General features: G+C 35.5%; 1 protein-coding gene across 1 annotated transcript in view; it reads right to left on the bottom strand.

Moving 5' to 3' along the window:
- Nucleotides 1-26,783, bottom strand: part of TBC1D22A (TBC1 domain family member 22A) — a 140,632-nt gene that overhangs the window by 70,650 nt on the left and 43,199 nt on the right. The window contains exons 9-10 of the mRNA XM_058022344.1: nt 19,563-19,672; nt 9,449-9,524 (exon numbers count right to left, since the gene is read on the bottom strand). Coding sequence (XP_057878327.1) covers nt 9,449-9,524; nt 19,563-19,672 — 186 coding nt within the window. The remainder of the gene's footprint in view (nt 1-9,448; nt 9,525-19,562; nt 19,673-26,783) is intronic.

Consider the following 26,783-nt stretch of genomic DNA (forward strand, 5'->3'; position numbering starts at 1 on the left):
AGATGGTGTTAGAATTAGTCCCTAGGCAAGCTTACACATAAGCAAAGAAAAACAGCAAAATAATCTAAGATTATGCCTGAACCGCCAAATTACTGTGGCACAGCATGGTGTTACCACATCTATCTGTACAATTCAACATTTCAGAACATTAGCCTTTTGGCACTCACCTTTATTCCAAGATTCCTACAAATCCTATAGTTTCTGATGTTTGACCTAGTTTTGAAATTTTGAGTATTACTTACAGTCTATTTTTCAGTCATATTTCATACTCTGAACACTTTGCTGTTAGCTCTATTGTATCAATATTTTATACATATTCCATTGTAAATATAAAAAGCGCTAAGTGTTAAAAATTATCTGAAATGCATGTAAGCTAACAGTCTCTCATAAAGAGGCATTTTAGTTCAACAAAAGAAAGTGGATATTTCTCATGAAACCCACACAATTTTTCTTAAAAAGTGCAAGAGTAACTGCTCTGATACCAAAGCAAAAGGAAATAATGAGCCAATCTTTGCCACAGGAGCTTATTGGCATTGTCCTTTGCATGCACAATTACTTTTTTGCATTGATCCTTAATGTACGAAAACATGCTATAGAAACACATCAGCACTCCTGTCTTCCATGGAATCATATAATCATTTCGGCTGGAAAAGACCTGTAAGATCCTGATCCTACACCATTAACCTAACACTGCAAAGCCCACCAATAAACCACGTCCCTAAGGGCTCACATCTTTTAAAAACCTGCAGGGACAGTGACCCAAACACTTCCCTGGAAAGCCTGTTTCACTCCTTGATAATCCTTCTGGTGAGGAAATGTTTCCTGATATCCAACCTAAACCTCTCATGCCACAACTTCCTCTTGTCATTTCCTCCTGTCCTGTCACTAGTTATTTGGGAGAACTGACTGACCCCCACCTGGCCACAGCCTCCTTTCAGGCAGCTGTAGACAACAAGGTCTCCGTTAACTCTCTTTTCCAGGCTGAACAGCCCCAGCTCCCCCAGCTGCTCCTCACCAGACTTGTGCTCCAGACCCTCCACCAGCTCCATTGCCCTTCTCTGGACACACTCAGCACCTCAATGTCCTTCTTATTGAGAGGGGGCCCAGAGGATTTGAGGCATGGCCTCACCAGTGTTGAGAAAGGATAATCACTGCCCTGGTCCTGCTGGCCATGCTGTTTCTGATGTGAGCCAGGATTACACGGGCCATCTCGGCCACCTGGGCACACACTGACAGATGTTCATCCAGCTGCTGCCAGCACCCCCAGGCCCTTCTCTGCAGGGCAGCTCTGCCCCAGCCCGTAGTGCTGCAGTGGCTGTTGTGACCCAAGAGCAGGACCTGGCACTTGGCCTTGCTGAACCTCACACAACTGGCCTTAACCCACTGATCCAGCCTGTCCAGATCCCTCTCCAGAATCTTCCTACCCTCCAGCAGATAAACACTCCCACCTGACTTGGTGCAAACTCGCTGAGGGTGCAATCCATCCCTATCTTACAGCTCCCACATACAGAACCTTGCAGTCCAAAACAAAGGACCTTGCCACCAGCCAATGATTCCTTTCTTTTGTAGTGCTCTATTTGTTGAACGCTAATTTTTAATCTAATTTTCTCTCCTAAATAATTTCTACATTGCCTAAAGCCAGGATATTTGTGGGATACAAAGGTAAGAGTTTGGAGTAAAATCTCAACACCAGATGTTACCAGCTGCAGAAGCAGAAAAGGGCTTACAACCCCCAATATAAAATTCTGAGAAAAAGTAATTCTGTCAAGACCACAGCTTAGCAATGAGTTATTAGTAGTTATGTATATTAACTTATATTAATATACATTAATTGCAAAAGGAGCTCCTGATGATTGAAGAAGACATTCTAAAGATCATAAATGTGCACCTCAAGAAAAGACCTCATCACGATACACAGTTCTACTTCAAGTAATAGCAGAGATCCAAGTCAAATATTTACATGCTGATTATATCTTGTTCCACAAGTTTATTTTTTATAACTGGTTAAAACTGTCCACTGTAAAAAATTACAACAAAAGCATTAAAAAATACACTGGAAAGTCCTAAAAATGAAAATATGATTGGCAGAAACACAGAAGTATTGCCAATTACATTCTCCTCATGACCTACAATTTAAAGATAATGGTCTATTTAAATTGAGCTCACTAAACATATAGCTCATAGCTATGACTGAGAAGCATCTTCATCATAACAAAAGATATGGTCCATATGCTAATAGTGAAAAGCACAAGAAACTGATAACAAAGCAAAAGAAGAAAATACTAGAGGAGGGAAGGAGGGAAGGGAAGGCCTGGTTCACTCATGGAATCAAATGAAAGTAACAATTCTGCGGTATGTAACACCAAATGGAGGAAAATATTAGGAAACACACTTAGTAGTAATCCAAAAAGATCTACCCTTCTAGCTAAAAGTTAAGAAAAACTCTCATGTTTGCAGGTGGTCCTCAACATTCCAAGTGCAACAAACAACAGGGAAAAACATGTTTGATGGGACACCTCTGGGTACCATCACTGGACTTCTCTAGCCTCTTCTTCTAAATCATAACTGTATGAATTCATAAAAGTGTTTATGCCTGACACTTTTTAAATCCCCCATCAAGTGAAACATCTCTTTTCTTCCCTTTTTTCTTTATTTTTTAATTTGCCATGAAAATAGTAAGGTTTGGCAATTTAAAAGTTAAAGTACTTACAAGTACTCAGGAACTTACAAATTACTTTACAGTCAGGCTCAACTCTTGGTAAGGTTTCTGAACTCTGTAATAGCATACAAATATAATCTCCACAGTAAAACATAAAAAATATTATTTTAAAGATATATCAATTAATTATAATGCCCCGTGAACAGCACTTACAAGTGGATTAAAGTATAATACTGTAATTACAACCATAAAATCAGATATAAAATAACTACTAGTGAGCTAAATAAAGTAGCTTTATTAAAATGAGAAAGAGCTTTGGAGTGCAAATTAATTAAAACAATTATGAAAAGCTTACAAGATTTTCTATCACTTCAGCACCAAGCTGACATAGAAAGATGGACCAAGAAACAAGGTCCTTATTAATCACTCATTCTCAACAGCAGCAGTAAGGTCTAAATAAATTCTAATAAAATTCTATGTCCATTTCCAATTCAAAATGCTTTCATAAGGCTAAGAATACCCATTTCGCAACTCTTGCAATTAGAGCTCTTTTTTCCAGACACTTCAACACAATCCTAATTCAAAGTTATTGGTGTCTGTAAAATGTTTTACAGTATAATTAAACATGAACATAATTTTGCACATATAATTATGCATTCTTCAACCATCAACCAAAAAATCATTAGCATGATTAAATACCTAACAAAGATAGATCAAATGTCATATATTACCACAGTTTCATTATCAGTTCATTGTATGAACACCCAAGATTCAAATTAAAAACAAAATTAATTAATCTATATCTATCACATATATTGAACAGATAACTTGTTCTGTGAGTTCTGATTAAACAACAGTAAGTGGATTAATAAGAAAAAGTATTAGTCTTGGTTGATATTTTGTCTTTCCGAGAGTCAGATTTTCCAAAAGAAAAAGGTAAAACTATTTTCTCTGCAGTTTAACTGAATGTCCTTCAGAAACCGTGGAAGCATTAAAACTACTCATGAGGTATCTCTAAATACTTTCTGCCTTAACTCGTCATATGAAATGAAGTTCTGAGCAGAATTGTGAAATGTTTGTGTTTGGAGCATTGGACAGCTCTATGGGAATAGGCACCTTTATCTCCTGGGACAAGAACCTGCTGAACATCCACACAATACTCAGAGAAGAAACTGCAACAATCCCAAGTGAAGTCTGGACATTTAAAACTTTGGCAGCCCATTAAAGAAACACAGCTCTTAAATAAATTCAGACCTTTGAAAGGATAATCCTACAAGTACTAATCCTGTTCTAATGAAGGATGTTTTATAGACTTCTCCAATTAAATAAGAAAACGTATTATATATAATTTTAAGAGCTTTATTAACCAACCTTTTAGACATTTCTACAGTAAATATTTCAAAGCATGAGAAGTACACAGAATGGTACAATAAAATAAGCCTTTCCACTGTGGTTAACAAAAATGCACACAAAAATGAAAAAATTTCAACTGAATACATTTCACTAAGAACTTGATCTGCACATATTTACACACAACACATAACTATTTACAAGAGAGTTATATTTTAAAATTTTATGTGAATAGCAAAATTGTGCAAAATATGAATTTAAGGCCACAACATGAAGGTACTTTATTACAAGTCCTTAGTTCTGGCATCATCTACAGAACTTAAGATAATGGGCCAACCAAGACATTTTTAACCTACGAGAGAAATAAGTAAAGAAAGTATGATGAGTGAAGTCAAGATTTATTTGCTCAGAACATTAGGACAAGAGGCATTATCTAATTTATCTGTCATTTCGTATGAATGAAAACACATATAAAACATGGCAGCAAAAAGAAAAATAGGACTTGTAAAATTTTTTAAAAGGTGAGATAGCAATTTAACTGCACTGAGGAATAACTAACAATATTTCTCCAAGTAATACTATTCACTATTTATTAAAAGTCATTCTTTTAAGCAATCCAAATATAATAACCTGAACTTCGCACTAAAACACCTCTTTAAAAATTTTTAACTTTTTTTATAACAATAAAATGCAAATAAACTAGAAATTGTCCCAATGAAAACATCCTATATAGGAATAGCTGTGGTAACTCTCCAAAACAGATGATCAGAAGATGCATTCACAGTGGAAACAGCAGAAATTCTGAAATTTTATTGAACCTTTGAAAAATGCAGCTGAATTCCAGAGAAATCGAAGTCTTCCTTATAAGCAAGTTAAAATGCAGCACTCTTTTTATGTTCCTAGGTATTTTTCCATTACCTCAATTTTGAAGAGAAGGGGGAAAGTATATACAGCAGCTGTAAGCTTTTCAACTATTATTTTCAATAATTTTCTCCATTTTTCCATCTCTTGTTACTAAAATTCAAGGGAAAGTTCTACAAAATGATTGGTAATTTTTGGTGAAAGAATGTGAAACAGTAATAACAGAGACTTCATCTATAAAAAAAAAACATCTGTGCAGAACACAAATGCAAAACCTGGGTTGAGTTGTTCTAGAAAAGATGCAGAAAAAAGTCTTTTCAAACATATCCCCACATAAGGCACAGAATATTTTTTTCTGAGTTGTCTATACTGGCTTAATAATTTTCAGTAATACCAATAAGAAGCCAACATATATTACAAATACATTTAACATAGGCTATGTTTTTTTCCTAGAACTGCCTTATTGTTAATTTGGAGAGAATGCTACATGACTCTATCACTTTTTATCAATGTTTATGGAATCCCCAGACTACTTTTATCTACAAATGCTCAGACTTCTCCAAATGGCTACCTCAAACTCTCACATAATTACCAGCTGTCATAATTACAGTAAATTGAAGAAGCTGAGACTCTTCCAGCCAAGTGCTAAGCACCTGTAAATTCTGGAAACACAAATCCTGAGTAAGTTTGGGCATTCCTATACTGTGTCTGTTTGATTTCAACCCTAAATGAAGTAAAAGTGGAAGATAGTATGACCTTTTGCATGAGTATAACCTTTTACAAACCATGAGAAATGGTTCATCATTTAGAGCAGAGAAGCTCTGCTGGCATTACAGGAAACAGAAAAGATAATAGGAAACAGAAAAGATAATAAGAAATTCCTTGTATTATTGAGCTATCTATTGATTCTCCCTCTCAATTTTTTCGTATAATTCTGAGAAAAATCTGAATGATGATGACAAGTAGACTAATGAGATTGAATAATGTTTTATCTTCAAACTCCATCTCATCTATAACAACATTCCATTAGCAGACCAAAAAATTCCATTAAACACAATTTATCAAAATTATTTTCTGGAGTTTAAGCAGAGAGATTATGATTCAATTAAGAGAGTATTTTGGCTGTTTGAAGTCCTCTGCAATATTCTGGAGTGTACACACAAGGACAGTTACTTTGAGGGGAGTTGTGATCCATAAGGCTGGGTTAATGAAGGTTGCTTGAATCACTGACATAATGCATTAGCACTCTCCAAAGCACAAGCATCACCTTTCATATACTGGTAATCCATTACTATTAGCAAAAAGGCAGTACAGGCTTCATCCACTCACACAGCTACTTACTACATCAAGATTTGCTTCACTGTGCAGTTACCCAGCATCAAGAAATAATGTGACACAGTACCAACAGGAATATTATTTTCTTGCACAGTAACCTTAATAAGCACTTAGAGTAAGTACAGCAAATACAGATCATGAGGAGCTTTTCTAAAACGCAAAGTCACTGAATTTATATCAGCCATAAATTTCCCTTTAACTGAAGTACAGCAAACCCAGAATAAAAAGACAAAAGCAAAAAGCAAATGAAGAGTAAACCACATAATCAATCAAACTATGTCACAATTCCACCAAAAACCCAATAAATGCAGGATCCCTTAGCTGAGGCATCCAAAAGGTTATGACTGCAATACACAACCACCATTGCCTAATTAACAACCAAAACGTTATTTTAATCTTAGACATACTTTGGCGTGCTTTCCTTGAGAAAGAAAGTAATTGAGTGGACAGTCTTCAATACAAAAAGAAACAGCCCAAAGAATAATGAAAAATGTGTATCTTTACGACACAAAACTTTTAACTGGACCCTTGTATTAAAAGGTTGTGATCAGCAATACAAAGTCCAGCTGAGAACAAATTACTAATGATATCCCTCCAGAGTCAGCACTAGGGCCAGTATCTTTGTTAAAAACTAATGATAGCATAGAATACACTCTGTGTTTGCAAATGATATGAGATTGGGAAGGGTGCTTGACACACTGACAAAGAGGGCTACCATTTAAGGAACATTGGCAAGCTAAAGGAATGGCCGAGAGGAATCTCAGAGATCCAGGAGAGGCAAGTGTCCTCTGTTTGGGATGGAAGTCTCATTCAACAAGCACTGACTGGGCACAGCTTGATGGAAAGCAGCTCTGCCAAGAGGGATGTGGGGTTCCTGATGGACAACAGGCTGTACCCAAGTCAGGAATGCCCTTGCAGCAAGAAAGGCCACGCATTTGTTGGGCTTTCTAAGCAAGAAAGACAACAACAGGTCAGGGGAAGGGATTCTTCCTCTGCATCTACCACTTGGGAAACCATGTCTGCAGCATTCTCCCCATGCTGTGACACTGGCACACATGAGCAAGCCCAGTGGGAGGCAGAGGAAGCTGGAGCACTTCACACATGAAAGGAGGCTGACAGAACTGGGTTGATCCAGCCTTAAAAAGAAGTCTATGAAAAGCTGCAACTACCTAAAGGGAGCATGCAGAGAATGTGAAACCAAATTCTTCTCAGAGGTACACTGAGATAAAATAAAAGGTAATGGACATAAGCTCCATTTTTAAAAACAATTATTTATATAAAAAATAAAATGACAGTGGAAGTAGTCAAACTTCTCAAACAGTTCTACCCAAAGAAGCTGCAGAATCTCCATCCCTGGAATCACTCAAAACTCAACAGGGCAAGACTCCACAGAGCCTGCTCTAAATTGGTCCTGTCCCATTAGACAGAGTCATCCAGGCAAGGAAAAAGGCTTGGAACACTGACTTCCAGAGGCCCCATGTAACCTAAGCAGTTGTAAATGTCCATCAATATTTACTAGCAAACACTCATGATATCTACTAAAAACTACAAAAAAATTATAAAGACCTCACAGCTTTATTTCAAATTAGATAAGAAAAACAGGAACTCACACTTTACTTTCAGTTGCAAAGGATAATCAAAGAACAGGATAAGATGACACAGCTATTTGTTACAACTGACTTATTTTTTTAAAGTGTGAAGCTTTAGAAACAATGCTTCCTAAGCCTAATAATTGAGAGAAATTATTTAACTATATCCCTAAAGCACTGAAGGTATAAATAAGACTTCAGCATTTCTTTTTTCCTTAAACTAAAAAATAATATATTGTATTATACTTAATATTGTTATTCAATTGAACAACAAAGCTGACTATCAGAATGCTATTTCTAATTTTAAAAACTTGGTTAAACAAGTTGTTTATATAAATGTTCATTGACCAAGTTAAGGAAGTCTATTTATAGGAATTTGAATTATATACTTCATTTAATGTATAATAATTTGCTTCTGAAATGAAAACATTAATTGATGCAAGACTAAAACTACATATAAAAATCACATCACAAGAAGTTAGAATATTTTTTAAGTAACAAAATACACTGATTTAACTATATTTTAATATAAATATTTAGCTACCCAATATACAGAAATATGCCCTTACATTTTTCATATTTACTGGCATTTTAAAAAAATATATCAATAACAAAAATTTTTACATACATTTAAGTTTATAGTGAAATTTTACACAAACCTTTTTCTCCTGCCATTGGTTTGTGATCATTAAAAATACCTTAATATCCTAGAAAGCACAGAGACCATTATAAAATATTAAGGATGTACACACAAGGAGGCAAAATCTCCTATGAGAAGCACGGGCACAAAAAAACCCTTCACTATATGTAACAGAACCAGGGAATTAATGTTTCCAAGAAGATTATCCAATATAAAGCTACACAAGAAATATTTTTTCTAAGTCATCACTGCCATGCTAGTGTTGCAAATATATGCCCGGTTCTGCTTCACAACATTTTGTTAATACTCTGTTCATTAATTTAACAAACTATCAAGAGATTATGTTTAGAATGGGCAAGCATTATCTCTTGCATTTCATTTAATTAAACTCTGTCCTAGCTATATGACAGTCAGCATTTCATGAAAGGAATTACTTTAAGGATGAAGGTAAAATATTTCAAAGCGCGCTGCTTAAACATGAAAGAATAATCTAAAATTACCCCTGCACATACTGTAATTTATCTATAAAATTAAAGATGTTATTTCCAGAGTTCATAATTAATTGGATTCCACAGAGAAATTATGCAGGCATTCCAGATAGCAAAATGATGCACAAAGGCACAAAACATAGTGCCGAAGGACAACCATAAACAACCACTGTGACTTGCTGCATTACAACAACCATTGAGGCTTAATGGGAAATGAATACTGGCTGCCTTTTGTGTGTGGTCATTACTCTGCTGCAAAGAAATTGCCATTGAATTTTGATTATATTGCCTTAATAAAAAGTAATGAAAGAGGCTCATGCTCTAGTGGCTTTCTTTTAAATGATACACGACAGTGATCCGCAAAGGCCAGCGTGCCACAAGCCAGCGATGACACCTCACCTGAGGAAGGTGATGTTACTGCACCACTGCAGGTGACTGCAGTGATGTTGGCTTTTCCTGCAAGCATTTTAACCAAACACTTTCAGTGTAACATCACTTAGAAAGTTGGTTTGCCTTTGAGACTTACCATCAATCCGACTAACAAGTTCTTCCAACATCTTCACTTTCTTTTGGATTCCTGGCTGTGCAAACGTGTAGTTATCCTAAAGAGGAGACCACATACAAGTATTAGCTGCAGAAAAGCAAAAAAGGTTTCTTTTCTTTCAATTACTATTCTTAATCCATGTATTTTTCTCTGTTTTCTAATGATGTTTCTGTTTTGTGACTACATTTCCTAGGTCTGCTTCTACAGTAAAATAGTAAATCATCACACTGTACTGAGTCCCCACCTCTAACAGCATATTCTGTATAGCTATTCCTACATCAACTGTTCTCTACTTGCTAATCTAGTGAAGTTACTTTATTGCAGAAATTCAAATAGATTTAAAAGGCCCTCATCTTACATGCCAAAATGTGCCATGTTAGATATTTTTAAGGTGATTTTTTTTCTCAGAAATTTACAATTCTACAAATAATGTAGGAAATATGAAAATTTACCCTATAATCAGAGGCAGGGAAATAATTTGATCTTTTGAAGTACAGAGTAATAACTTCAAGCAGCATAAGAAATCAAAAGTCTGTTTTAATGTACTTATAACTGTTCTGAACCCAAGATTGCAGTTAATATCATGAATCAAAATCTAACACACAAGCAATGTAGCTAAAAGGGCATTATATTTGCATATATTTCTTTGAATGAATTAACTCTAAATGGATTTTTAATTTGTGGATTGCAGCTCTATAAAATAGACTTGAGTTTGAAATAATGAGAGCAAGAAAGATATCTCCGCTTGAAACCCAAAGTGATCAATCTTTTAAAATAATGACATTATTCAAATATACAGCAGTGTTTCTGAATATTTAATTGGCAATCCCTCCATGCAGCTCTTTTTGTTACAGCTATCTTCCTGTGGTTCTTGAGAGGTTAAAGAAAAGAAAATTATACATACATATTTTAAAAGAAAGTTGCTATGTAGAAGGTTTTTTTGCGTAACCACCACAAGCACAAAAATTAGAGTATTGGGTGTTTTGCCTCAACTGCTATTGTTTGAGTAATTCCTTTATCAACTGGAGGTAAGTAATCCCAAAATATTAATTTTTCTTGACTTCATTTCAACTTTTAACTTGGTCTTAGAGTAGGAGAGATGATTATCTGTTCATATCTTTTATGTGTCAGTTAATTTTTATTTTTTCTAATTAAAACCAAAAAAAGTTCTCATTGACTCTCTTGACTTTATTTACATGGAGGTTTTAAGGTTTTATTTGACTTATGAAAGTAAACCACAATTTAATCTTCAAATTCTGTAAAACTGCTATAAAGTGTGAAGTCTAAAAGTTCACAAGGTAAAATGATACACTAATAATCCTGTAAATTAAAGTAGTTCAGTCTATAAGCAATTTACAGTATCAAAAAGTCTACTGTATGCTCTGATCACTTGTAACTGACCACAGTAACAGTCATTTTAAAAATTATAGCAAATTTTTCTACTAGTTTAGCAGTAGCCCTTTCACAATAATTAATATTAGAACTCAGTGTATAAACTAAAACAGTATGGATAAGGAAGCAAGAATAATTCCCTGAATTTTTCCATTTTTCACAATCACCAAGTAAAATGTGCAACACTTTCAGCTTGTTGACATTATTTCACAAACAGAACGTGAGCATCCTTTTTAACCTTTTTAATGCAATAAAGCGCCAAAATGGAAAGAATGGAAAGACACACAGAATTCAGATCTATTATACTCTCATTTCAGGAAGACAGAAACTATCCCATGCACTAGAACACTGCCTTCTACACAAGTCTGACAGACACCTGTATTAGTCATGGATAATATCCAAGGCACAGAATCTTCAGGAAATAATAATCACTTTCTTTACAGAATGTACTCTAACAACAGAAACTGTATTCACTTTTTTTTTTGTCGCAAAATGTTTGTTTACTGTTCAATTTCTTTATTTAAACAAAGCTAACTGGTATTTCTAGAAGAAGTACTGCACTCAAAGTACAGCAACATGGTATTTAATTATTTCCTCTGTAGAAGAATTCTCCTGTATGTAATACTGAAAGTCGACACAGAGTTAAAACACTGGTGCTTCGATCATTAGTTTCTCCCCAGGTAGTGCAACTCTTGACTGTGATCTATGAATCTGAAACTACTTTATTTCTCAAAGCCTAATTTAATCCATACAAACCTGGAAATGCAACCCAAAACTGCCATCTTGGTTTGAAAACAGGTAAATTTGCTTTTCACTACATTTGATCTTTTGCTTATTTATTTCTCTGTTCATTATTTCAGCTGCAAATGAACACAGCTGGGGGTCACTCTTCTACTTGTGTTAACTCACCTAAACTGGAAAGATCTTTATTGGATTCCCCAGCACTCTCTTCTAATTAAACTGTGTTGTACATATGCCCTCCTATGACACTTGTAGTTGACTTCCTGGAGTTTGTGAAACTGTGAGAAAGACTTTGTAAATTTAAAAGGTATTCTGTTACCCACTATTCTTGCTCCTTTTGTGCTTATCAATGAAGGAAAAATAGTAAAACAGAAAAGAAAAGACATGCTAAAGTCACAAAATCCATTAATTATTACTCAGGGCTGAGTCAAGACAATTATTTTCTCAATTACTTACAACTATTTCAGAGATTGTCTTTTGCTCATTATGGATGGTTTCAAATGAGGAAATATTAAAAAAATCAGGATGAAAACTAGGAGTTCACATAAAATATCTCTTATTTCCAAACACTGTTCTTGACAGTAAGCATTCACATATGACAAAGTATGTATTTACACCAGAACACCTGATAAACATAAAAATTCATGCACTGGTGTGCAATAAATATCTAAATTCCTTGATGTTCTACTCAGATAGGTTCCAACACACTTTCAGTGAACTGTGCTAACCTACTTCACAGCTGAATGGGCATAATATCTAGTTCAGACTGACACATAATTAGTTTCACCTTACAATACAGAAGGTTAGGACTTAATAATGTCACAAGAGATCTAAACTTGCATCAGCTTCAAATCTTTGTGTTAAGTCTGTACTTATTCTGTAGAAACTGGTATAACACCCTACTTCCCTGCAACTACAACTAGGTCTGGATTTCTCAAAAACTGGTTGCTATCATTTAAAATAAAATAATAAAATTATAGGCTTCACAGAATATTTTAATAGCTATTAAGCAATTCCTTACTTTTTTAAGGGTAGAGAAATGTTAAATGGAAGAAACTTGGAAAAATGCTCAAAACAGATTTAACTAGGACTGTCCTCCCAGAGAGGGAAAGGGGGAGAGAGAGAGAGAGACTTCATAGGCACTAGCTGAAGAAAATCCCTCATCTTTTCTAACGTGATGATAGGATCATTTTAGAAGAAGAAGCAGCAAGCTGAAGAGGAATGGAAAACAATCTTTCATGACATCACGAAGAAGAAACAGAGCCAGCCAAAGTAAAAGAAAAAAGCACTGTCAGTAATTTGACATTGTGACTGCAGCCAAGCAGAGGTGCAGGTACAATGCTTCTCATCTTTTCAGGTCATACACCAACAGTTCACCAACAGTGCACTGAAGAAAATATCAGAAACATTTCTAGAACCAAATGGAAAGTTTTGACAGGAGGTGTTCATTTGTTGTTTGCTCATGTTTCATCAATGAGATCAGAGCTTTTAAATATAGAGGATACACTAAGCAATCCATACAAATCATACAGACTTGGATGGCTATTTTCTCTACCAATGCATATTTAAGAATTGCTATGCATCAATTTAGTATGTTCAAGTATAGTATCACATGAACAAATGACAACTGAAAGAAAAAGGTTTTCTTATCCTCATTATGTCACAAAGAGATCTCCTGAATTCTTCTTTTTTACACATTTAAGTACTTCATTCACATATTACTGAATTCTCTAAGCAAACTCCTATTAAAAATCTTGGTTCATCTTGCTCAGAAAGTTATGCAAAGAGATAGGGGCAGGAGGGAGGGAAACATGACACCAGATAATGATAGCCACGATGTATATTTACACTATCCATGGAACCACACTTCACCCAAAATGTTTCTAAAAGATTGAGATTATAATGTAAATTCAGTCCTGAATCCAGCTCAGGAGAGAGTGTGCACACACAAGAACAAACACACAAGTGTGCTGAACTATGCTGTTAGCACAGTCCATAGCATGTTCCATTATTACTCCAAGACACCGTCTTTAGAAGAAAGGGTCTGTCAACTGAGGCGTTCTCATTCTCTGAAAAAAATCCCTTCACCCAGGATTTTTCTCCTGGGAAGCTGAGAAGTCTCAGAGAAAAAGAAAACAATTCTTATCTCATTTTCTTCTCCTGTGTTTTGCTTGTCTGGAATGTGTTTGGCAAATTTTTACCCACAGGTGGTTGTTTCATTGGATTTTGGTGTGAGTTTTTTTGACTCTCTAGCCAATCAGGGCCAAGCTGTGTTGATACTCTAGAAAGAATCATGAGTTTTCATTATCAGCTTTTTAGCACTAAGTATCCTTTCTGCATTCTTTAGTATAATATAGTATTCTTTAATATAATGTAGTATTATAAAGTAATAAATTAGCCTTCTGAGAGCATGGAGTCAGATTCATCATTCCTGCCTTCATTGGGACACTCCCAGCAAATACAATCATCAACCATTACAACTATTAAGCCTGACTTTTCAAAATGCAACATTTCCTAAGTAGTAGGAAAAATATTTACAAAGCATCACAACCCAAAATTCTGCATAAGTATGCAAAACAGTATCTTACTTATTCCTACATAACGGGACAAAAAAAACAACAGTTTATTAAAATGTAGGCACTGTTTCTCCTGTTGGAGTAGCATCCACAGAGTCAGAACAAATGATCCAACCTTCTACAGGTCTGTGTAGTCAAACCTCAGTTTTACTCAACTGGATTTATTATAAATTACAGAAACTGTTAAAGTGGCAATGACAAAAGTGCTCAGAGTACATTTTTGGATTACAGCATAGGCCAGGCAACAGTTCAAATCTGGATAAGAGCTAGAAATCATAAATACAAACTTGTACAATTCCAAAAGCTGATGCTGCAAATTTTAGGTAGAGGATAAAATATTTTTATGCTGAAGTATACTGATAGTGCAGTATATTTCATCTACTGATTACAAATAGATTTGTTGTCTTCCTGAAAATTTTACTCACAGTGACAGGCCAGAAAACTGCACTATTATGCAGAAACTTGTGCAGGAGTTCAATCAAAAGGTACAAAGAAAGCTATATTTGACCTATTCTTCCTTTCAAATAAACCAGGAAGGTCCTATGAAGAATTTTTAGAAGTCTTACTTCTGCACATTCTTCTCAACAATCGAAATGCATGTTCATGTTATTTATTTGATCCAGCTTTCCAAGCACCATTCCTTCCATCCATCCATGCATATATAAGTAACAACTTTCCATAACCCAGGAGTGAGAAAGAACTCTGCAGGATTCCCCTTAAAGGTCATAAATCTTGCCATTTTATCAGACATAGAAATAGCTAATATGTACCTCAGCACACTCTAGTCCCTGGATATGAATTATCTCACTTTTGTTCTAAAAATTACCAGGCCCTGATAAATGACTATGTTAATATTTTAGTGTTATTTTTAATACATCTGGTTAGATCATTATGCATTGCATGTATTTCCCCTTTGGTTATTTTATTACCAGTATACTCGAACTTAAAATGAAAAGTTATACTCTATTTTATACATGAACATTACATTTTCAGGTGGCACAGATCAATGTGAACTTTTTACTGGAATGTTAATGAGACACTATTGAAGAAAGTGTTATAAAGGAAAATTTAGTAATAAAAAAAAGAACTTAATAATCTGGATATATGGGAATGTCTACTTAATTACATGAGAAAAATACTCATGGGATAATTCTTGTTTTCCCATATGAACAGCCACAGATGAAAATACAAGAATGTTCATGCATCATCTACAGTTTAGAAGTGTTGCAAAGACAACCAGCTTTATCACACACGTGGAAGATATATTTTGCATATGGCCACACACAGCCTCAGAACCAGGTTTTCATAAATCAGCATAAATCAGCACATCTTGCAAGAATACAGGCTGGAGACGAGTTCTGTGCCAAAGGACCTGAAATCTCAGCAGACAGAGAGCTCAGACTGAGTCACTGGTGAGCCCTAACAAAGCCAGCCAGCAGACTGCTGGCCCATGGAGGGAAGTGCTTTGCTGCCCGAAGCCAAATCACCTGGAGCAAGCTGCTCAAGGCCATGTGGACCCTGGGTTTGAACTTCCAGAATGAGGATTCTACAACCTCTCTGACCAAACAGTTCCACAGTTCAATGTTTACTGTGCAGATTTTCCTTCCAATGTTTAAAAATAATTTCTTGTATTTCAAGACCGTATCAAAAATACCATGTCCAGTTTTAAGGATCGTGATACAAGAAAAAGGTAATAAGTTTCAGAACAAAATGAAGCAAGAGCAAAAGGTCACCAAGATGCTAAGAGATATGGAGCACATGCTCTTTGTGGGCCTGGGGAAACTGGGCTTGCTCAGCCTGAAGTAAAGACAGCTCCAGAAGCACCTAATCACAGCCTAATAAAACCCAAGTTATCAAGACAACAAATCTCCATTTTCCATAGTGGTGCCCAGTGGGAAGATAAGAGACAAACAGCATAAACAAAAAATATTCCATCTGCCCACTGGGGAGAAACTTCAATACAAGGATGAGGAAGCACTGAAATAGGTTCAACCCCAGAGACTGTGAAGTCTCTGTCTTTGGAGGGTTCAAGACCCAGCTGGAAAAAGCCCTGAGAAACGCAGTCTGACCTCAGAGCTGGTCCTATATTGCACAGAATTATCCTATTTTCTTATGATTTCAGAAGATCTCATGTGTACTCCTGAAATAAATAAAAAGCAATTGCAGTGAAGCATAGTCTTTCTGGGACAAAAACTAAAAAAAAATTCAGAGCACAGACTCAGGAAGCACTGAAAAGGAAAACAATTACATACATCATCATTCAAAATTGACTGCTATAAGACAGCTACAGATTTCAAGATTAAATTATATTTATATTTAAATACTCCTAGTATTTGTTGGATCAATTTTTAAAACTTTAATCAAACTGTGATATGACACATGTGCATTCAAACTTAGAGACAACCAACAAAGAAGATGCAAAGTAATCTAAGAACAAAAAATAGATTAAATTATCATGCAAGATTAAACATTAACTGTTGGGAAAGTTCTGCAAATTCTCTAGCTGGAGCCAAAAACATACTTGCATAGGAACCTCCAGATGACAAAAAAACCAGCACAGAGGAATCTGCTAAAGCGACAGATTATTTGAACAAGGTTTTATTTATTCTCTCAGCTGAGAACTGTATGCATGTCAGGAAGTGACTGTCCTGCTGCCAACCCCTGTTCTTGGGTCTTGTTCTATTGCACAGGTCTCTGTGGTTCAAAGATGCTTTCTTATATTAAAAATACACAGTCCATTAGATACGTAAGTGAGGGAGGTAGATGAGTGAGGAATGAAGAAATAATAGATACTATATGTGGTAAAACTCCAGCAAGAAATGCATATGTCTTAATAACACCTTTGACAACTCTAGAATCAAGAAAATGAGACCATCTGGATGGTTTGGAAAAATAAATGAGTTTTGTGTTAAGAATAATAAAGGAGTACAAATACAATCATACAATCATTCTTCCATTACACCTTTCTGCAGTGAAAAGAAAAAACAGACCAAAAAATGTATCTAGTTCATATTAGCCAAAAATTTCACAAGATGACCATATGAGTTATCAAAGTGCACTCTTTAAACTTATCCAATACTGGTAGGGCAACATGAAATGGAAATTTATATTGACAAATAAATTAATGGAAACACTCTGCAGAGATTCTTTGATTGTAGTTACATGTCACATATCCCTGTACAGTTTATTCAGACATCTCAGGCAAAATCATCACATCCATCACACAGGAGTCTTCTATGCCATATTTTCAGAGAGAAATGATTGTGCATCCAGAATGCAAGTCATCCAGAACTATAGCATCACACAATGAATCCACTGGGAATCTTTAAAGTTCATCTAGTCCAAACCTCCTGCTGTGGGCAGGGACAGCTTCAGCTCGATCACTCTGTTTAAAGCCACATCAGTCCTGACCTTGAACACTTCCAGGAAGAGAACATCCACAACATCTTTGAGCTCCCTCATCATAGAAAATGCACTCCTAATGCCCAATTTAAGTCTCTTCTGTTTGAAATGTTGCCCCTTGTCCTATTACTACAGACCCTGGCAAAAAGTCTCTCTCCAGCTTTATTAAAAGTCCCCTTGAAGTACTGAAAGGTTACAGTAACATCTCCCCAGAGCCTTCTCTTCTCCAGGCTCAAAACCTCAATATTCTCAGCCTTTCCCTCGTGGGAGAGAAGCTCCAGCCCTCTGATCACCTTCATGGCCCTTCTCTGGACCCACTCCAGCAGGTCCACGTGTGCCCCGTGCTGGGATCCCTGAAATGGCTGCAGCACTCCAGGTGGGCACTCACAATGCAGGGTAGAGGGGCAAATCCCCTCCCTCACCTTGCTGCCCACCTGCCTTGCACACACCCCAGGACACAGCTGGCTTGCTGGGCTGCAAGTGCACATTGCCAGTCACATCCACCAGCATCCAAGTCCTTCTAACAGGGTAACTTCTTCCAACCAACCCTACCTTCAACTACAGGACTGTTTTATCTGCTATGTGGTATCATCACAGAAAGGAAACAAAGCAGGAGAATGGGAAAAGGAAAACAAGAAACCCTTTTATTTCAGCAGCACTGCAGTTGCACTGAATTAACTGTAACATCATTAGTCACACCACTAGCATAATCTTTCAAGCCTTCTTTTGATGGATGAGTGCATCCTTTAATACATCCAACACTATTCCATTTATATAACAGCTTAAATTTTCACTGATGCAGTTTAATTCCATTGGAATTAGTTTCCATATTTTGCTTCTTAGTACTTGATAGTTTTGTATGAAAACAGAATTTTAGGAGAAATTGACTAATCTGTGAACTTCCTTTCCAAGAAAAAAAGTAAAGCAACAGGCTACTGACAATAATGTCCAGGTAAAACAGTTGGTAAACAGCAGGTAAAACAGTTGGAAGAGAGCTTTCATTTCCTCACCTGGCTTTCTTCCTTCCCAGTAGATTTCAAGCTCTCACTTTTTTCTTTATAACTTTTCACATAATTTTGCTATGTGGTCAAATAGTTTAAAATTTAGGAGGTCTGAGACATTGAAATAAGCAAACCAGCATTTGTTACAGGAACTGATGTGGGAAAATGACTGAGCATTTCAAAAATGCTACAGAAACACTGAGCTTTAACCAGGAAAAATAAACTTAAAACACCTTCAAAAAAGTTAAAGCCTTTTGTTGCTGATTCAATCCTAGAACCATTTTGTCAAAAATGAATTCTGTTACAAGGTTCAATTCACAATGTGCCTTAGCCAATGAAACATTCATATTAAAATAAGTCATAGGAAAGAATGTTGTAGATACTTGTAATCTTTATAAACTTTTAAGCCCATGAATATTTACACAAAAATCTACCATTATTAGATTCCAACTTGCTGCCTGTAACAGAAAAATTGTGCCTTCATTTATAGCATTTCCACATAGAAAAAAATCAAACTCTCAGTGAAGCAGCGTAAGTACCAAGTTTTAAATGGGTATTTTAAAAATAAGAAGATAATTTCAGGAACTATTAAGACAGCAATCACTTATAGGTTGCTATAGTAACAACTGAAAAATTAATAAATAAGCCAGGTTTTTACCACCTCAGTGAAATTCTGAGCAACTATTCCTCATGCTTGGTAACAGATTTGTAAAACATGCATATAGAACTGGAAGTTTCTGTTGTGCTCTAGAACATCACACACAATGGAACATGCAGACATTTTCATTAAGAGAAGTTGAACGGGTTTGTTTTTTCCTTTCCCTTCTTTCTTTTCTATGCCAAACTCAGAGCGGATTTCTCCAGTGGGAAATTCAGAAAACCCCTGTTTTTCATAGATGTACTCTTTTTCAGCCTTAAAGTAGTTGAAAGCCATGACATTAATCAGTTAACTCCACTACTCACAGAGAGGAAAAATCAATTTACCTGAATGCCATCAAGCAACTTGCTCATGCACCAGTAACTGTCAGCTTCTATGTTCTGCAGCACTTCCTCAGGCAGACTGGAAACATCAAAATTTTCCACTTCTTCTTCTTCTGTTTCAGGAAAAGAAAGAGAAAGACAAGTCAACGAAGTGCACAGAATAAATAAAGCAAGAATGAAGAAAATAATTGAAAACAAAGACAGCCACCACTTAACTTTGAGTCAGAAACAAATGCACATTTACTTTAACAGGGCCTAAATGAATCATTTATTGCTTAACTGTGTCATCTAATGGCTTTAAATGTTAATGAATACTTAATTTCTTGCAGACTGTGAAAATCTCAAATCATGCCTGGTTAACCAGAATTAATATATAATAAATCACTTTATTCTAAACATTTCACACCTGAAGGAGGATCAGAAGCACTTTGAGAGCCCTCAATCTATATATGAACAATCCCTGAAGAAGATGACTATGTTTGCACCATGCACGGAATGTGCAAATATGTTGCCAGTATTCACAGAACAAAAAGCCCTGAAAAATACTTCTCAGAAAAGCACTGAACTTTATGTAAAAAAGCAGACTACAGCTTGAATTTAGAAAATAAAAACCTTTCCAAATAGAAAAGAAAATTAATGATGTATCCACTACAGCAGGGAACAAAACTTTGGCATATCTAACACATATTAACTCACAAAAAAGTATTGCAGTTATACAGTTTATTATATTTTCATAAATCAGTGCCCCACTGTAAAAAAAAAAAAATCTAGTTAATATTTACAACTTTCAGTTTAATATTTCAAATGACAAAAAAAGAAGCAACCCATTCTCACTCTGCCTCACTATGTCTACAGAAAAAAACAGTAAATGTACAGAGTTCCTTGTATTGATATAAAACACAAACATATATGAAGTGCCTTCCCTTTGAATGAAGTCTTCAGGCCCTCCTCCACCCAACATTTGCTGAAAGAATGAGATTACAACTACTTTGACCATATGCTCCTTTGCAAATTTTCTGCCTTGGAGCACCTTTTCTTTACATGACACGGTATCACATTTCTGAAAGAAAAGGCAGCTATAAACCATGGCACAACACACGTGGGTATGAAAAGATAACAAATGAAAAAGACTTGTTATGTTCTCTTTCTCATCTTTCTTATCTTACCTCATTTTTGTCTCTTTCTTTCAAAATCTACCATTTTGCACTATATTCTCACATCAGGTTTTAAACCAACAAAAAAGCTGAAGATCCATATAAACATGAGAGGTGGGCATCTTCACCTCCCTTCACAGCCAACAAAGAACACCAAGAAGTGACAGAGTACTACCTGACTTGTTCTAAACTAAAAAGCTAAATCAGATGAATCACATTTTTAAAAAATCTTGCTTCTCAGTATTAGGTATAATTTGCTTTCAAAAGAATTGCCTCAGAATGCAGACCTTTAAACTGTGGAATTGTAAACTAAGCTGAATAAAAGCTTTAAACACCCACCAAATGATCTGCTGTCCTGTGACTGAACTACCTGCAAGTGGTAGGAAAACCAGGGCAGTTTGTAGGTAGGCTAAATGATGCAACCTGGACAGCAACAACAATTCAGCAGTAATATTTTGGAAAAACTAGATTCTTATTGTTCTAATAAAGATGGATTGTGAAATTAGAATGACCAATTTTTATTCCCTCCAGAAAACACACTACAGCTTTTAAGAAATATCTTTCAATGGCTCCAATTACTGTTCATCAGAGGTATGTCCCTCAAGAACAAAGAGGAAGTCAGGCCAGGCCTTTCTGAAAAGAACACAGGTCTTACACAAATTTACTACTCTGAGTAAAATTCTCATTATTCCACAGGGAACAACAACCTAGAAAAGGATATAGATAAGATATAGAATAGCTTTTAGGAATCTTTCTTCACTGAAAGAATTGGCAGTCTCCAGTTATAATGTCACAGAACCACATGCTCTGCCATTACTGACATTAAAAAAGCAGTTTTATGAAGTACTTGTCCAGCTGTTTTGTCTCCCCTCTGAAGAGCTATCCAAGAACATTTTGCTTTTCTGTGGCTTAAAGAGCCTGATCTTCAGCATTTCCATAAGCCTCTTAAACACAAAATAATTATTCAGTATCTTTTATATGGTCTTTAAATATATAAGCTACTTCTAGACCAATTTTCAATCCCATTGTGCTTCCAATTCATCACACTAAGTCATCTCTTCTAAAGTCAGATAATAAAGTTTTGAAATTAAAAAAAAATCTAATTAAGTGTTTCAGAATACTCAGTTGTATTTCTATTGTACCCTAGCAGTATTTCCCCTGTGTAAAGCAACTGTGTCAAACTTTGGCTTACAATTCTGCAACCAAGTATTTCAATAAATAAACCTAATTACTTGGACCTATAATACAATACAGTTTCATTAAATCAGCTAAGATGTATATTTTTGGATATGTTACATTAACTGGTACTTTTTGATTCAGATGTGGACTATGATGAACAAGGAGAAGCACTGAGGATGCACCCAAGAACTCTTCTAATAAAGATGGCACAGCATCCCAAAAGTGAAGTCTCAAACAAGCAAGTGCTCAGTGATGTCAATGGTTTCTGCTGCACCAATCCACCCTACCTTGGTACACTTCACTGAGGAAGTTCAAAACTGACACTGAATATCCAAAGGACCCTTTCCCAAATTACAAAGGAAATTAAAAAAAGGCCATCCCTTTTGACAAGCTCCAGAATTACAGAACATTTGATTCGCAGAATGCTATGCAAAATCATAATTTACATATTTAGCATTTAATCATTTATTTGGGTATGCACATAGTGCAAAATGCTTCATTTTCCCTGCAGTTTTAAGGAGAAAAGCAGTCAAGCTCCATGTTGCTCTCTCTCTCTCTCTCATTTGTTTTTCTTATTTGGATGAAGAAATAAACACACTAGAAAAGTTTTGAAAGCAAGACCACAAGGGATTTCAGAAATAACAGAAGCAAAAATAACAAAATAACCATCCCAAAAGTACCTAAGATACTATTTGTGCTTGAAAACATAATTGCAATTTCTGGTTTTAAATTACTTTAAATTTATTTTCAATGAGTGAAATCTGAATGGACAGTAACATAAAGACTGAATAAAAGAATGCGGACAGAAACAGCAGGCCAGCATGTGCAATATCTGGGGGAGAAAAGATCACTGCCTAAAACTTCCCAATGACAAAGTCCTACAGTTTCCTGTGGAGATCATTATCAAATTATCTATACAAGCGTAAAAGACAGGAAAATGCCTGGTTGCCTGGAGGAGAACTGCTGTAGCATGGAGTCTGTGACATGCTGATCTGAATACATGCATTGCTGTAAGCATGGGATTAGCTCTTCTTTACTCCCTCCCAGGGTATGCTTCTAAAACTTCCCACCCTGCAGAAAGACTAACTTTTTCTAAACAGTTCTAACTGGATCCACTCACAAAAGCAGAGACATAAGGATAAAATCAAAATTTTAAAAAATACTGCTTACAGCTACTTACAGATTTAGTTTCCCAATGACAACAGAAAGTAAACATGCTAAACAGCTTGCCTCCATTAAAAGCAGGTTTTAATTCAAGATTAAGCCTAATGGATGATTTTGATTGAAGTTGTACAGAATGTTAAAATTAAGTTCACAATCTTAAGATCTTTGTCTTTTAGCTGTAACAGACTTCTTCTAGAGAGTGCTGGAATTTTACCTTTTCAGTACAGATCAGGGGTAAAAACACATGCAACCAACACAAAGGTCGTTTGCATTCAGAACTTCTCTAAACCTGCTACTGACACCAAAACTCAATCTTTATAAAGTGTGAACAAAATTATTGTAACTTGATAGTTTTCATACTTCATTACACCAAGCAAGTTCCTACAAAAGATACCTCCTTTAAATAAAGCACATGTTCTCTCAAAGGATTTTTGTAAATGAAACAAACATTTAATTGTGTTACTAATGTTTTAACTGTAGCTTTTTATCTTGAAAATGTTTCTCAACACAGAATCAGCAAATCTCAGATGAATTCACTGGGGTGCGAGGTAGGGGATAAAATGGATGGCAGGGTAAAAAAGACTTAGGGCTGAAGCCCAAAACAGACTGCAATATCCCCAATAAATTATGATTGCTCATTACATACACTCAATATACAAAATAATACATAAAGACATTAGATCAATTAATGAGCTGAACAATTTAAAATTGGGGATTTTTTAGCACTATTTTTGCAAATGTAGACAAGGCATTACCATATACCTGAAGTCCAAATTACATATCCCTCGCAGCAATGCAAGGAAATCATTCTGACCACAGAATGCACAGGTATTTCTCTGTATAAAGCTTACTGTGCTGCAATCTATTTCAGATGTTACATCTTCAGGCAGATCTAACATAAAGGTTACCACCCAAGTATGCAAGTACAAAAAAATCACACACACATGATTGCATGCAGAGGTGCACAGCAATATTTTCACAGCTAGATCTTACATACTCCACTCCAAACTCAGTTTTCCAAAAGCCTTATGAAACACCTATTCAATCACTGCTGCACTAAGGCAATGTTTTTCTAAGATCAGGACATAATAGAGCATTTAAATGTAAATTCTTTCAGTAACAATTACCTAATTTAATATGTATATTACCATATCAATATCTCCGATTGAAAAAGTCCTAGTTACACATTAATCTTGATAGAAATAGCTCTTGAGCTGTTAAGGATGAATCACCAAAGTAAAACTTTCCCTTTTCTTTGTGGTACTGCAGTCACAAAGGTAAAATTTTTAAAAAACCTTAATCATCTCATCAGTCCAAGCTTATGTAAATATGACCTTACTGTATTTCAAATATCTCCCTATAAACAGTCATGTTCTCACATACATGATATATTGACAACTCGTCTATTTTAATACTGTTAATAATCTTACATTGTTTTCAACTGATCTTCCACAATATCCTTCAAATGCAATAGGAAGCAAGATGAATATCTTTATGCATCCGTGTAAGAATAGTTTTTCAAACATTAATCATTATATTCTATTCATATGAATTCTCTAATTTGCTGCACATGGCAACTGTTACAATCTTGTGTGACCTGGCAAGGTAAATCATCCTGTCCAAAAACACTGGAAACTTGATCACATGCACTGAACTTCTATGCTCATCAAAATTAATGTATGACCCTGCAAGTACTCTCAATTTGTTCTGTCACATGAGTGTAGATACTTCATATACTTTTCCTCTAATTCCAGGTTCTGTATGAAAGTAATCAGTAAATCCTTCAGAGACTTCCTTTAGTGGGTCTACATTGCTTGCCAGTAAGATCTTTTCTACCCAGGTTTTTTCTAGGTTAGATTTTAATTATCTTTTTTTCATCCACACTAAATAATCCAGAATTTGCCTTTATTTAATATTCATACCCCACTGCACATATATACACAAAAACAGACCTGTTTTTAAGGATGCTAAATTTATTTGAAAAATGGAAACTCTCAGGTCACGTTGCAAATTAAACAAAAGAGATCAGTTCCTCATAGGCTGCAGACTGAGATTACTGCTTCATGTGTCAGACAAGAGGAAGATTAAAAGTTCTATGACCAAAACAGGGTATAAAGGAGAATTAAGTAAAACTGCTGGCACCAACATATCTTTGACTCACAGAACTTGCATAATGCCAAATACAGGACTGAGAACCTCTTCCACACAGGTGAGAAATCAGCCAGTAAGTGCAGTTTGAAATTAGAAGAGTGTAAGCTACATCCTTGGGCATGACATCATTATGAAATAGAAGCCTTCAAGGCTTTTAAGATGGCAGCTCTTCTTAAAAATGGATTTCAGCAACAATGAACACAATGATCAGAACAAATTCTTCTCACAGTACTCACTTCAAAAGGTTTGCTATTGTCAACCAAAACAGCCTGCCAGGGAGAAGCTGTGCATGTGACACCAAATTAAGGGACTCATAATTAGCAACCAGTATGGCTGGTGAGCACAGGATGCTGATGAATATTTTCTTAGAATGCCACATAAGGGAATTCCCCAAGAAGTCCAAAAGGTGCTCGGAGAATAGGAAATGAAAGATTAAAGGTTGAACATGTCTCCCACATTGCATTTTTAATTAACTAGTTTGTGCTTTATCATTTAATTTTTTAAAGCATCAACACACATATCCACAAACACACAGGAGACAAAACACCAAGTGTGAGACAAGAGCAGACTGTAGTGTGGTCAAAAAAGTTTAAAGCAAACCTCAAGACCACAGGTGTTCCCTGTGTTCAGGTATGGGACTGATTAGAGACTTAGTTCAGAACTATCACCCTAGGACTGGAAAAGCCTTCAAAGAGAATCCATAAATTAATGTAGTTTTGAAAAAGAACTATTTATTGGAAATGGAAAATAAAAACTGTACTAAAAGCTACAATGCATCTAAAAGATAAAGAAACCAGTACATATATCTGCACATGCAAGGGTGAACTTTACTGAAAATTAATACTTCTTTATTGAAAATATTTTAAAAAAAAGTCAAAAAAAAAATTGGATTGCATGTAATTACTTAATAATAGAAGGCTGGCAAAGAGAACTCAGTTGAACAATTTCATAAACAGCAATATGTTTAACACATCTCCTGGATAACTTAAAAAACTCAAAGGTTCAAATCTAACTTGGGTAAATATAAAAACAGTACAAATTATCCAAGAACTTATACGTGAATATAAAAACTCAGAAATGTAATTTTTTGTGCGACTGAAGACTGAAAAAATTGCCACTGTCACATAAGCTCACCAACCATTTCCCTATGACCATAACTCTCTTTAAGTATAACTTCACTCACCCATGAGTGAAGTTATTTTAACCTATTAATGTAATTTGAACGGCATAACAAAATAAGTTCTCAAAGAAAAATGGATGGCAGAGGAAACAACTGTCCTTCAGTGACAACATGCCCACATGCCTCTGACTGTGGCAGTTTCCTGCAACCCACATTGTGCAATATCCAATTTTCAATTGGATATATATCAATTTTCTTAACCAAAATTACATGCTTCTGTGTTTTGTAATCTCCCATATGATTCACAGCTAATAAGAAATCCACCTAATAGATTTCTTGCCTTATTTACAACAGAAATTAAGTGACATCCATTATTTCTGCTTTTTAGCAAAAACTGCAGATACTGAATTTGAAGAGAATGCACTCTGCAGGAAAAACTACTTCTTCTATTGTTTA

Source organism: Melospiza georgiana, chromosome 4 (genome assembly GCF_028018845.1).
Source record: "Melospiza georgiana isolate bMelGeo1 chromosome 4, bMelGeo1.pri, whole genome shotgun sequence".
NCBI lineage: Eukaryota > Metazoa > Chordata > Aves > Passeriformes > Passerellidae > Melospiza > Melospiza georgiana.